Source organism: Besnoitia besnoiti, chromosome I, assembly GCF_002563875.1.
Source record: "Besnoitia besnoiti strain Bb-Ger1 chromosome I, whole genome shotgun sequence".
Lineage (NCBI taxonomy): Eukaryota > Apicomplexa > Conoidasida > Eucoccidiorida > Sarcocystidae > Besnoitia > Besnoitia besnoiti.
In genome coordinates, this window is record NC_042356.1 from 5,921,205 (window position 1) to 5,934,487 (window position 13,283).

At 53.9% G+C, this 13,283-nt stretch overlaps 3 protein-coding genes across 3 annotated transcripts; 2 read left to right on the top strand and 1 right to left on the bottom strand.

Annotated features, from left to right (window-relative positions):
- Positions 1–1,759: 1,759 nt before the first annotated feature.
- Positions 1,760–3,494, bottom strand: BESB_008380 (putative nuclear transport factor 2; the record flags this gene model as incomplete). The annotated part of the gene is made up of 4 exons (XM_029359592.1): positions 1,760–1,794; positions 1,949–2,032; positions 2,350–2,528; positions 3,415–3,494. The coding sequence occupies 4 exons, from the start codon at positions 3,492–3,494 to the stop codon at positions 1,760–1,762; spliced, it is 378 nt and encodes a 125-aa protein (XP_029222505.1).
- Positions 3,495–4,695: 1,201 nt separating this feature from the next.
- BESB_008390 (uncharacterized protein) lies at positions 4,696–9,114 on the top strand (the record flags this gene model as incomplete). Its single annotated transcript, XM_029359593.1, has 9 exons — positions 4,696–4,799; positions 5,133–5,214; positions 5,378–5,437; positions 5,644–5,738; positions 5,989–6,703; positions 6,758–6,849; positions 7,347–7,762; positions 7,912–8,619; positions 8,873–9,114. 9 exons carry the CDS (start codon positions 4,696–4,698, stop codon positions 9,112–9,114), a joined length of 2,514 nt encoding a protein of 837 aa, XP_029222506.1.
- A 2,255-nt stretch (positions 9,115–11,369) lies between these two features.
- BESB_008400 (radial spokehead family protein) lies at positions 11,370–12,788 on the top strand (the record flags this gene model as incomplete). Its single annotated transcript, XM_029359594.1, has 1 exon — positions 11,370–12,788. One exon carries the CDS (start codon positions 11,370–11,372, stop codon positions 12,786–12,788), a length of 1,419 nt encoding a protein of 472 aa, XP_029222507.1.
- Between the last annotated feature and the right edge of the window lie 495 nt (positions 12,789–13,283).

Genomic DNA, 13,283 nt, shown 5'->3' on the forward strand with positions numbered 1-13,283 from the left:
TGGGTCATTGAACTGAGGCGCAAATATTCTTCGCTATAATATGGTGATCTCTTCGCAGTTAATGTAAGCAGAAAGCCGAAAAAGCTCCAGCTGGGACCGAATACAGTTGCACATCGCACCACAGCACTGCCGTTTCTCTCGGAAAGGATCGCAACATAATGAAACCTGGACGAGTGTCTAGCCGCGCCCCACCCACACAGAAACTGGATGGGGAGTACACGCCTATGTTTCAGTGGAGTTTTAGATGCTCTATGATTATTTACACTGCCGCCGCACGACCGATCGCTGTCGCAGTGGACATATCTGCATATATCTGCGTAGCCCTCAATAGCGGGGACTAGCCACGCCGGCAGCCTAAACTAGCAGGTATACTGAAGCTCGAACACTTGAAGAAGCTAAAGAAATGGAGAGCCTGCTTTGTCCGGAACCCCCTGGACAGAACAGGGACCGAAGTGAAATGACGCGGGTGCTTCTATTCCTTCTGTGCGGATTAGCTGCGCAATGACCGAGGAGGCTCATCGTTCGACAGACATTAAGAGCACCACCGATATCACTTTTTGAATGGTGAAAAACCGATTGTCCAATGTGACAATCCTCCGAGACATGGCGTACGTGCTGCAGAACGGAAGGGAGATTTGACAACCGTGTTTTATCAGCGTCATGCGCTAGCGAGGCTGAACGATCTATCAACCCTCACAACGTTCCAGTTTGCGGATGGGGATGCATCCTCGTGTACCCAGTGGGCGACTCTGTGCTGAGAGGTTCTCTTCCGAAGCGTTCATAGCACACAAGAGGCGACACAACTTGACTGGGAAGAACGGTGCTACCGCTTATTCTGCTGTCATGCATGGAGGGTGCAATACATGGGCTCTTCACAGCGAAAGCGGGGCCGTCTTCGCCTCCGGGGACTTCTTTCTGCTGTGCATCATCCTGATCAAAACGTCAAGTAACTCCACCCCCGTCCGCGCCTGTCACTAACACTATCTTCTAGCCTCGCCCCTGACCAGCGAAACCCTGAAAAAAGCTTTAGCACTGCTCTCCGAACTAAAAGCACTGACAAAGATCTATACACCTCTCACGGCCGGTGGGTGCTTACTGGCACACTCGGCCAATGCCACACTTAGCGCAGCTCCATTTGACGGACAGCTGGAAGCGAACATCAACACACTGACGCATTTATACTGTAAAAGATAGTGTTTCCCGCGTAGTGATGCTGGAAGGACGCCTCCTGCCTCCCAAAAAAACACGATTATCAGACCCCTTTAAAAACAGCAGTAAGCGAGGTTGTTTCTTAGAATTGGTTCCTACAGCAGGGGGACGGGAGACTTCGGCTGACGCACCGCACAAAAGTGTTTCATCTGCCACTCTCACCAGAAGAGAAGTAACAAACTTGCAGGGCTGACCTACACTGCACACATCGACGTCACCTGTGCCAGCCAGTTTCCACCTGGCATGCTTGGCATTCCTCGCCGCCACTCCGGTACAATACCAAAATCCGATCGACGGTTTGCTTTATGCCACCTCACTTACAAGTACGATGCACGGACCCAAAGTGATCGCAGACGAGTTGAAAGTATCTGTGCTCTTCCGCACTCCTACAAGAGAGTACAACTTCGCCGGCCCCGTCGCGGGCGGCGCCTCCCCCCGGTGTGGCGCTTTGAATACCGGCACAAGCGTCAATCACCACAAGGAACATGACGTCATATTTTCCTTCAGATTGTCCGTCGACTGGCTCCTCCAAGTGGATACCCGCGTCGGCTTAGCCGATGCACAGTCTGAAAATGTCGTTGAATACTGCAAGCAGCAAACATCAGAGATCGGTATGGGAGGCTCTGCAATACGTTCTACGCACAGACGCACTCATTAGCCACTCATTTTGCATGCAGCGGTACTCCACCCACAAAAACCTTCGCCACGGAATCGCGCCCACCGTTCAAGCCTGCCTCACCTGCATAACCGCCTCCGCCGTTAGGAACCAGATTGAATGTTTGACAGAATTTCATTGGAGGGTTGTCCTCAATCGCCAAATCGCCTGAAGCACCAAGACAAAAGCAAATGCACGTGGAGCATTCATAAAACTAACGTTTCTTCGCAGCGCCGATTCAGCATCCAGTACGACGTACAACAGATGGGAATTCGGGTCGAACTCAATATTTTACAGATGGCCTTTTCTGCCACAGCCCGCGCACAAAGCCAGGAGAATGGCAGAGAGACAAGAGGATTCATATTCATGCCTTACACACATCTGCATATATATATATATACGATTCTGATACACACCCCCCATCGTACACGACTACCTACACGCGGCGCTGCGCACGTAAGACCAAGCTGAGGTCGGCCTCTTACCGGACACGAGGACAACGATTCCATTGTTAGGAGTTGGTTGGCAGTCGCAGGTGATGACGCTGTGCTTCACCACTACTGGAAGCTTTTGCAACTTCCCCAAAATCGCGGCAACGCCTTGGAACTGCTCATTCTCGTACGTCAGCATCGATTGATCGGTGTAGAGTTCAGCCAGCTTCTCTCTGGAGCACGTTTTGGAGTGGACAAAAGGCACAACGAGTAATTGATTGACACATGGAAGTCGTCGGCCCTCGGATTTAAGCCGCGCACAAAACTCGGAGGGAGCTAACTCCGCCGAAGAAGCGGATCTCAAACATGTAGCAGCCATAAGCTTGCAGTCCACGACACAAACGACCAGAATACACATCCGGAACCAGCATGCCCAACGAGCAGCCCTGCCGGACGTTGATTGTATAGTAAAGGGTGAAAAAACGTTAAAGCGGAAGCCCCTCTTAACAGTTCTCCGCCCCCCAGTGGAGCAAGAGAACACTCTGAGCAAGTGCCGGTAGCTGTGCTGCCCCTTCTCAGCTGGAGCGCCATGTGAGCCGCGAGGACGCCACTCTCTCATGGAACTCGAAGTGAGACTCATCCCAGATAAGTGAGGTGTTGACGCTCCCCCGTTATCCTTCGGTTGCCGGCTAGACCTACGTAACCGCCGCAATGGTCTTCTTTAGGATTCCAACATCTGTTCTAAGGCTTCCACGAATTAATACGTCTTTCGTCACCCACATCACGTGGAACTTGTGGAGAGATGAGTCACCACAGATTTCACAGAATACTCACAGAAGATATGCCACTCTTGACATGTCTTTGCGTGACCACCGGCGCACCCCCGCTCGGGCTATGAAGGGAACGTGGTCGCAGGGCGCCTTCACGACCTTCCGGGCATCGTATTGAGCCCCATTTCACAAAAAAATAAGCAGCACCGCTTTCTAGGGAATCTCAGCCGCGCTCCGCCTTCCATCGCGCCCCTATCTGCACTCGGGAGGGACAGTAAGAGCAGTGGGCGAACGTGGCATGGTGTGCCGTTCGTGCGGTCTGGGAACAGCATGGACCGTTGCAACTTACCGCTGAGTCCCGAACGTAGCATAGTAATGCTGAACAAATTGCTTGCCGATGGCGTCGAACTGGGGGTTAAGCTGCATCATGGTGAACCCAGATTTTGCAAAGATGCGCGGAAACGCGGAACAGACGTTGGAGGGAGAACGAACGCGCACAAGGAAAGAATCATACAACCGATACTACGGTTGGGCAGCGCGGGGGAGCTTGTCTGTGGGAACAAAGAACCGAAAACGCCACCACAAAATGGCGAGAAGCAGAAGTGAAGCTATGACCGCGCCTGAACACACACGCCCCTTCCACTTTCGATCCTCTCTCCGAATCTGTTCCACCGCCGCCCCCGCCCCCCCTCCCCGACTTTGGGAGAAGGGTCAGTGCGTGTGTCGAGTGAACCCGCCAATTTCTCTAGCCGTCTCCCGACCGATTGATACATGCGCGCCTGAATCCCTCCTCATGTGTCTCTCCCGTCGTCCTTTGTCTCCGAAACTGCTTTTTTCTGTGGTGCTTTGCCTTGCCGTTGAAGACAGGCTTCATGCCTGTATTTGATGCTGTGTAGTCGAGTCTGTGAACCCCGCCTGCGAGCGTTGCATCCGAGTACCTTCGATGCGGAAGTTACACGGGGGCATCACTTACAAACTGTATAGATGATGTCCTTATTTCCGTGCTTCATGTAAGGCACCTCTCATTTATGGGCTTCGCTGTCCTTCTGAGTCGTTGTATGCTCTCCGCTGCCTCCATCAAACCAGCATCTAAAGCTCGCGATGGGCAGTGAAGTGCCACGGCATGCGTTGCCGCGAGTGTGCTGTCGCCAATTTTGGATCGCTGCCTCCAAACGTGTTATGTCGCCGCGTTGCGGGGGAGAAGGGAGAGACTTCATAATCCACAACTCATCAGAAGAGGCCTAAATCAGGGTTCGGGAGTCAACGCCCTTTCAGCATCCACCGTTGCGGGATCCTATGCCCTTTGCGGCGCCACAGCAGTCTCTCCATTCTCCGATAGCTGTTGTTGCCCAGGCTGCAAGCCTGCCGGAGTAGCATGCCACGCCCATTTCTGCCTCGTCACTTTCTTCCGACGAAGCCGTTTTACGGAATTGTCCACGCCTAAAAGCGACGATGGCAGCGACGCCAGCGGGTCCGCTTCTTGAACCCATCGCGGAGGCGGGCAAAAGCCTTTCCAAGTCTGGAGCACGCACCTCTGCATCGTGTCATAGTGACGAAACAAGCCTTCCGCTCCGGCTTGTGGACGAGCTTTTTCATCGGCATGTGGCTACGATTCATCACAAGGGACCACATGGGTCGCCGGTGTTCCCTTCTGACGGCTGGTGCGTTTTTTGACCCCGCATCCCTCGGGGGGGACTCCTCTCACATCTGCCGGAGCTTGATGAGTGCTCCGTTGTAGGGATGCTGGTAAAGGATGTGGCATTACGCCGAGCGCGTATCATTCGTTTCCGCGGGGGCGGGCACACCCTGGACCCCAGCGCGTTCATGCAGTCGATACAGAGCAAGACACAGAAAGTCTCCTCGTGCGTGTTGGCTGGTCTCCGTCAGAGGGCCCTGCATGGCTCTGCACATGCTGACTGCGTGTTTTTGACGTTTGAATCACAGAGGACACACGTGCACGCGCAGCGGGGAGCCTTCTGTGATGAGCACAGCTGGCAGGTGGGAACAGACAACGATTTATTTTTGTGCTACCCTGTCGTTTCATATTTGGCGCATTCGTGTCTTCAGGGGTGACGCAGACGCTCTTCACGAAGCCTTCATTGAAAAAGGGCAACGTATCGTAGACCTCAGCGCTCTGGACCAAATCTCAGTAAGGACACACGCCGGCGCGCTGCTGGGTCTGGGTACCAGACACCTTGTCGCACCTTCTTTTTCATAGACACTGCAGACGCAGTGGAACTATTCATCAGCCCTCCTCCGATTTCTTCGTTCTCCTGTACTTACTGTTTGCCTGTTTTTCACTGATCACCCAGGAACACGAACTTCTGGGGCTCCACGGACAAGTGTGTCGATACCGCGGACTCGTCCAACAGGTACGGAACGGATGGTGATGAACACAGTCAGAGTGTCGCGCCTCTGTTATAGTGTCCTATTGGTCGCTGGGGAGCGTTGCACCTACCCAAGCACTCAGCGACAGATCAAATGGGCTGGGACGGAAATGGCGCTCAGCCGGGTGCATCATGCGTGCTCTGGTGCTTCTTACTGTTCATCGGCTCTCTCCTTGCCTTTTTTCTCCCAGCCGCTGAACACAGAGTTCTACGCAGGCGCTGTGGCTTGCCCGCTCTCGTGTAAGGAGCCGTCCGACCATATCGTATGGCACACCAGCAAATACAGGTCAGGCTCGATTCTGCGCTCCCAATTCAGGCCGCGTTGCCTTTGCTGCGTGGCGTGTCTCGTCATTGCTGCGCACGCCGCATGAAGCCGACTCATACACCTGTCCAGATACCGGTGTGGAAGCTATGTTCGCTCATTTGACCGCGCATAGACCACGCAGTTGATTTTCAAACCTCGCCATTCCCTCCTTCCTTCGCGCCGACTTTTGGGGTTTCTTGCGTGCGCATTCGCTGCATTGCCTTCTCTGCAGGGACAACCTGCAGTGCTGTTCAGCTCTCAACGCGGACGAAGCCAGGCCGGACGGCAGTTTTCCTCCGGCTGCCGAACCCTGTCGCTTCGCACCCCTGACGAAGCACACCGCGACCGGCAGCCTCGCAGCAAGCCAAACGCAGGACTGCAACGTGCCCGTGCAGATTTGGAGTCGGTGGCCTTACCGATGCGTTCTCATCCCGGGTGAAACCGCTTGGAGCAAACTGACGGCTCAACGCAGAGCAGATTCGCAGCAGCCCAACGTCGCATGCGCTACCGGCGCTGAAAAGGGAGCACACCGGAGCCAACGCTCCTCGCTGGTCGACAATTGCACCATGCTGGTATACGGGCCGTCAGGCGGCTGTGGCAGCGACAGGGAGGAATCGCACGAAAAGGAAGAAACGTCAGCGCGGACGCCTTGGGAGCCCGGACTACTACTCAACGATGTCATCGACGTTATCGGCGTTCTTTCACTTGTTCCCACCTCTGCCGACGTGTCAGGAAAGGCAGAGACCGTGCCAGGTGTGCCAGTGTCGACTGACAACGGCGCTCCCCGTGGAGAATCTTCTGGAGAATCGCAGGGATGTTGCACAGTTGGAGGCCCGCCGCTGCTCGCGGAGCAGCCGACACCCTCCGGCGGCATCAGCATTCGTCTGCATGTGTTCAGCTGGAAACGAGTCTGCTTTTTCAATCCGCTGGTGGACCTGCCTCTTTCTGTCCCCCCGTGCCCGTGGAAGGCAGGGAGTTCCTCAAAAGAGGAGAGCATGCAGAACGGTTCTCTAGGTTATTCGGAGCCGTCGCTGATGCAGACGTCGGAAGATGTTTTGTCGACCAGAGACGGCCTTGTCCGCTTCTTGGCACGGTACGTCTTACGCATGATGTTGGGGACACACATACAGTACGTGTGAGAAGGCTGCACCACTGGAGGATTCGCGGAGTTGACTTCGGCTGTGTATTCCTGCTTCCCCTCTTGGCGTGATATCATTGCTTGGGCACCAGGGGTATACCAAGTACGTGACACAGGAGCTGAAGGGTCTGATTTCGTGTCTCCGCATGGCGCTAAACGTACACGTAGCAATGTATGGCCTGAGCGTCAAGTAGCGATTCCTCACGTGGCTCATTGGAGACCACCAGTAGTCTGCTAATTAGGCTGGCTCGCCTTGTATGAGCTGTCACCGTGCGTATTGAACGTGACTATCATGACCACGAGGAGTGTTGCTGGGATTTGACGTTTACCGCTTGCAAACAGTAACAGCCACATTTTTTGCGGGAGAGGCGTCTAGTGCATTTATGCTCTTGAACTCGGTTTTGGATTTTGCTGTTGTACTCCCTGCGCCCTGCGTGTGTATTTCTTTTCAGCGGCGTAGGTGGCGACTTGCTGGCAGCAGAGTATCTTTTGCTAGCCCTCTGCTGCCGGCAGGCTGGGCCTGTCGGAGAAGAAGCCGCTGCTCCTTTCTCGCGCTTACGGCTGAACCTCGTTTTCGATTCCTCTGATCGAAAGCCAGAACGAAAGGGGCATCTCCCGCTTATGAAGTCGGAATGCGGCGGAGAGAGTTGCGGGCGCTTTCCCGAGGAAACTGCGGAGCGACTCTGTCATGTGCATCGTGAATGCGACTGTGTCTTCTCTGCGGAGAGCGAAACAGTGATGACAATCCTAGAGAATCTGGTCCCGTGCGTTGTCGGGGTGTCAGCACGTCCCAGCGCTTTGGCCAGGAGTGCTATGGCGCCCAAACTCGTGCTCAAAGACGATTCAGCGGATGATCTGGGACGACTCTGTAAGTCATGTTCAGCGGCCACGATCTAGTTCAACCGTGTTGCTCTGCGCCTTTTGCTACGTCTTGGGTAGGCACGTAGACCAGCGTCGGGTGTAAGGCCGCTTGCGTGTTTATCTGCTTTGTGGCTGTGATGTGTTGTCTGCCCGCAGCTCGGGGTGCACTCCAGTTAGCGCGAGGAACTGTCGTTGTGATCGACGAGCCGGAGGTAGTATCAAAGAAGACACTGGAGGATGCATGTCGACGCATCGTCACTTCCGAATCCGGTCAGGCAGAGGACAGAAAGATGCAAGAGTTGAGCGCCAAACGCGAAGACGTTTCAGCGCCGCTCGCAGGCACTCTTGATGCCTCTACTTCGCATTTGGAAGACAATCAATCCAAGGAGAAAAGTAATCAGAGCGCCGAGGACACAACAAAGAAGCAGCAAGAGAAGAGGGTCGAGGAACTCAAGCGCCAAGCAGCAGAAAGCCTTCGCGCGCTTGAAACCCTTCTAGCGGACGGACAAGTCTCCTATGACTTCATTTTCTCCAAGCACCAAGTTGTGACGGATACTATCAATATCTGTACCACCTCGACGTCGTCCGTCTCGGTGTTTGCCCCCTTTCTTCTACAAGTACCCGTCGAAAGCAGTACCACAAATATCCCTCGAGCCTCACTCGAAGCAGTCCGTGACCAGGAGACTGACTGCGCAAGAGCTGAATGTACGAGGAATTCAACCAATGTCAATGAAGTCTGCCGCCGGAGGATGCTTGTTGGTGCGGCAAGCAGAAGAGGAAGAGGAGTGGAGATTCCGGATGAAACTAGACAGGTCATGATTGAAGACTGGGTGCGTATCCGTCAGGAGGAACGAAGCGTCAAAAGTAAGTCTTCGCCATTTAAGCGTATACCGTCGTGTCTTTTGCCGTTACTGAATTACACAGTCATGCCGACGAACGGCTCGCATCTTCAGGACACCCGCTTCTGCATATGCGAAACTAGACACAAGTGGCTGAGTGGCCGCGTGGACTGCAGCAGGCATTTACACTGTATCCCACGACGCTGACGATGGTGGTAATATGCCACGCGACGGGTGCTGCACGGGGTTCGACGTGTGTGCCTTTTCCCGCATTTCAGGCGATGAGTTCCCCGTTTGGCTTGTCCTCGCGGACGCCATGGCGGCTTCTTTTGGAGAAGGATGTGTTCCCCTGCTTCGTGAATCACCCGTAGGGGAAACGACCGAAGGCAGTTGCGGACAAACAGCTGGGGTTCTGAAGCTAGAGCACTGGCAACGCATTATGGAGCTCGAAACGCGCCGACGTGCGCGTCTGGCTGCCAAGAAGGTGTCCCGCGGGGACAGCAACAGCCTGTCCCATTAATTTGTGGGGGAGTACCGGGCTCCACTGCACGTTACAAGCGACAAGATTTTGACGCACGGCTATTGAGGGGAAACAGATTACACGGTAGATGAACTGCCAACAATTCCAGTCACCTTCCATTAACAGTTTCACGTCGTGTTTTGATCGTGTAAGACGCGGCGCTAGTGGTGTGCTTTTGCGGGAACATACAGATATCGCAGCAGGTCTTTCTTTTAAGCCAGCAATGATTTGGACTTTCCCCTCTCCATGAGGAGGGTAACGTTATTTTGTGGGGGTGTTCCGGAGATGTCACACTTCCTAACGACACGGACTAGATCTTAGGTTCATATCTCGCAAGAAGGCCCAGTCTCTGCCTATCGTGCCTTGCCCGACCACCTGTCGCAGACTCAGAGGCGGCATCACCACAGGGTCCGTGAGCCTGGCAGAGCTTTGGATCTACATGTGCGTGATACTTTAGGAAGAGCTTGACTGCATGCGAGTCCTTCTGTTGACCAAAATGCGACCCTGTTGATTGCAGTTGGTGCAAGGGTGATTCGAGCTCACTAGTTTTTGGGCTCGCATATGTTTCTCAGTTACACAACTGCAAAGCGTGGTGTACGTGGATTGAGCACCCTACACAGCACGCGGCGGTGCAGCACCCTGAGAGCTAACTGGTTCGTTGAGCAAAACAGCCGGGTGAAGCAAGCGGTTTGAGCGGAGAAGAGCCCGACGATCACCGCGCGTGTCTGGACTCACTGGGAGGTTCTGTTCTGTCCCGCGGTGAGACTGAGCCACAAGACAGTGAACCGGGCACGATCACTCAACGCCCACGGGCTATGAGGATGTTTATCGCGTCCGCATCGGTAGTTCTTCTTTCAGTTGTGTGGCAAATTGCAAACTCATCAAGCGAATGGCTAACACACTAAGCGTGGTACTACTCATCTCAGCGAAGGGTAACTCAGCTCGGATGCAGGAGGCGTGGATAGAGGTGCGGTATGGATACGCATGTTGGATCAGTCTCATTTGGGTGTCCGTCTCAGTGCAGTACTAGGAGCTGCGCGTGAACGCATCGTGGCAACCCGCCAAGTATAGCAGGAGCTATTCTCTCGGACTGTATAAGCACCGCGCCGCTCGCCCGTTACTTCGATGTACGCACAGTGGGTTTAAACCACTAGGATTTAGGTATCTGTGAACTATACAGGGGTACCGAGCCCGATAGCGCGCTACGTTGACTGCCGAAAATATCGTCGGAGGATGAATCAATGTAAGGTATGCTGTGCAGTAGTGCCGTATCAACGCATATAAGACTGCAACGACAAATTCCTGAAGCACTACATGTCTTGCAATGGGTTTAGCGTTGCCCCGTCTGAGCGCGGACAGAAGCGAAAAGTCGTCCAAGGACGGAAGCTCCGGCCCCCGACCACCCCCTCCCCCCCCCCCCCCCCACTGCCCCACCCCCCGTCGTTCCCCGCACATATGTTGTCCCGTCGTCTGTTTGCAGCCCTCGGTCGCCTCGGGTGTGTGCTGACACGTTATATCAGCCCGAAGTTCGGTCTAGGAGTGGTACATGCCACCGAAAACTCTCAACTGGTGAGCAGGTGGCGTTGTTTCCTTACGGGCCCAGGAATGCTTCAAAGCGCATGCAGTGTAGAGTGCTGCCCCCGTCCTTGAGCTTCAGTGTCATGCGGCTGACCTTGGGGGTCATTCCTATGTCACAAAGATAGGAGTTCAATTTGAGGGAATATTTAAATTTCCACGCGCATTACTGGACGCCACGGTGGATGCCGCAGAGGCGGCCCGTCGCGAACAAACCAGCACAAGGGCCGCGGGGGGCCCCGACCCACGGCAAAGGTGCGCATGCGTCTGAGTACGGCATCAATAAACGGAGAGCGCCTACACGAAATGACTTTCTTTAATAAGACCTCTAGCAGTGTTAGCTAGCCCGAGTAGCACTTCCGTTACGACTGGCTACCTACCCTGGAATAACACTGCAGGAACCGTGGGACAAAGCCCCTGTCTTTCTGACTCTGGGAAGCCGTATGCGGCAGAGCATTTTCCCCGTCCATTCGGCTGCGAGTTACTCGTGGCCAGCGAGCAATAGATCCGTCCGCCGTCCGTGTGCACCACCCCTGTAGAAGGGGAGTAGCATCATATCCGAAGCCTGGGAGGCGATGAATAGGGTCAAGCAACGCCCCTGTGCGGTCTGGCAGCAACACCGTTTCAGTATCTGCAGCAATGCTGTTGCCGTGTGAACAGTTATTTGCCGAGCTAGGACGATGACGGGTGTTGACTCTCTGCTCGCTTTAGAAGGGGCAGAAAGTTACCTTCGCAAGGCGACTCCTGAGGGTCATAGTGTACTGGAACATGTGTCAGAGGTGTTATCTACGTTGCTAGCCCAAAGGCCTCCCGACCCGTACGACGCGTTCGAATTGATTTCTGAGTCTGTCAAACAGCAGAGAGATGTCAAGCAACAGCAAGTGGATAAGCCGAGTACGGCATTTGCAGAAATGCCACTCTCGGAAGCGCAGTCCACCTGGCTGATGCTGGCACGGAAAACCTTAAGAATTGCAGCTCCTCAAGACGACCAGCGCGATAAAGGGTTTGCGTACGCGCCGGATTTCTTGCTAGAGAATCAACTGCTACACTGGGCTGGGTATGGTTTCTCTGAACGGGAGGCATTCCGAATTTCGTGTTCTATAAAACGCCTAGCGAGTGACACACCCGGGCTTGTAAGCATCCGCTTTTGGGGGAAGATTTTGGGAATTGAAAACGACTATTGGATCGCTGAAGGACAACTAGAGGGGGAGGAGGCAGCACGGGGAACAGGTGAGGGGGACGACGAGGAAGCAGACCCTCGTGGCCTTGGCGCCAACAAGCACACGTACTGGGTCCTTCGAGACTCGGCGGGGACTGGGGAATGGGAGATGCTTCCTGATTTACTGCCATCTCATATTCGGACGGCTCGACGATGCAAGAAACTGTTCACCGGCGACCTCGACCGTCCGGTTATCACCTTTCCCTGGTTCGCGGGGACGGAGCGTCATCTGCTCAGAGCAACAATCGCGCAGATCAGTTCAGATACAGTAATTTGCCCGGCTGGTCTGTGGAGGCCCAAGGAAGAGGAACCTAACCAGATCGAAGAGGACCCAGAGTTCGAGTTTCCGCCCACACAAGAGCTGCTTTCTCTGGATTCCTGGACACACTCAAGAGAGTTCATCAACGAAGGAGGACTAACAATGTTTCCTGAGGTGGATGAAGATACTGACGAAGAGCTCTATGCAGAAATCCAAGCCAAGATGGAACAGGATCCCATTCTCGACGCAACCCGTCCGATTACAGAGGATCCAGAACTGCCAGGAGGCCAGACAGCGTGGTTGTGCAAGCTCGCAGGAGACTGTGCTAATTACGGGACGGACGGTGTATCTTACGCCGTCGTTGTGATGAAAAGTATGCGGTGGCCAGGCGCGGTCACCGTCTACCAGAACAAGAAGTTTACAAACGTGTATGTAGGCTACGGCATCAAGGCCTGGCTAAACCCGTTTTTCCCTGTTGCCCCAGATGATGTGCAGGAAGATCCGGAGGATCTTGAGGAACAGCCCGAGCCACAGCCCCAGGACGATGAACTCTCTGACGGGGCGAGTCAAGAAAACGATGAAGCAAATGAAGAAGACGATGACAAAGAGGAGGATGATTGACTTTGACCCCTTCAGATGCGCACTCGACATCCTTTCCAAAACTATAATGCAGAAAGGGTCACGCCACCAGGGTTGTCAGAGTAGAGCAAGTGGAGGGTTCTGATGAAAAAAACACGGTTATTTTCCATTGCGTGTTTGAACGCGCTTGAATGCAGCTCGAATTTGTGTATTCTTCAAAGAATCTGATCCTGACAGGCAAGTGATTGAGACCTAGCTTCATCTACTGGACTTTCGTGGGACAATTGTTGAACACGAACGTTCACGGACGCTGTTGAGAGTGCTTTCCAGTGACACATACTTATGTTTAAAAAATAGCTCAATTACAGCAATATGCAGTTGAGAGGCTCAGGCCGTAGGCGCGGTGCGGCCGGCGTCGTAAACGAAATTTGACTTTTCTGACAAAATTAGTATAGTTCTTTCAGGTTGATGAAACTTCTCAAAGTATCGTTTCCTCTGTCCTGACAAGCCGCTCGAGATATAAAACAGTCACTTATT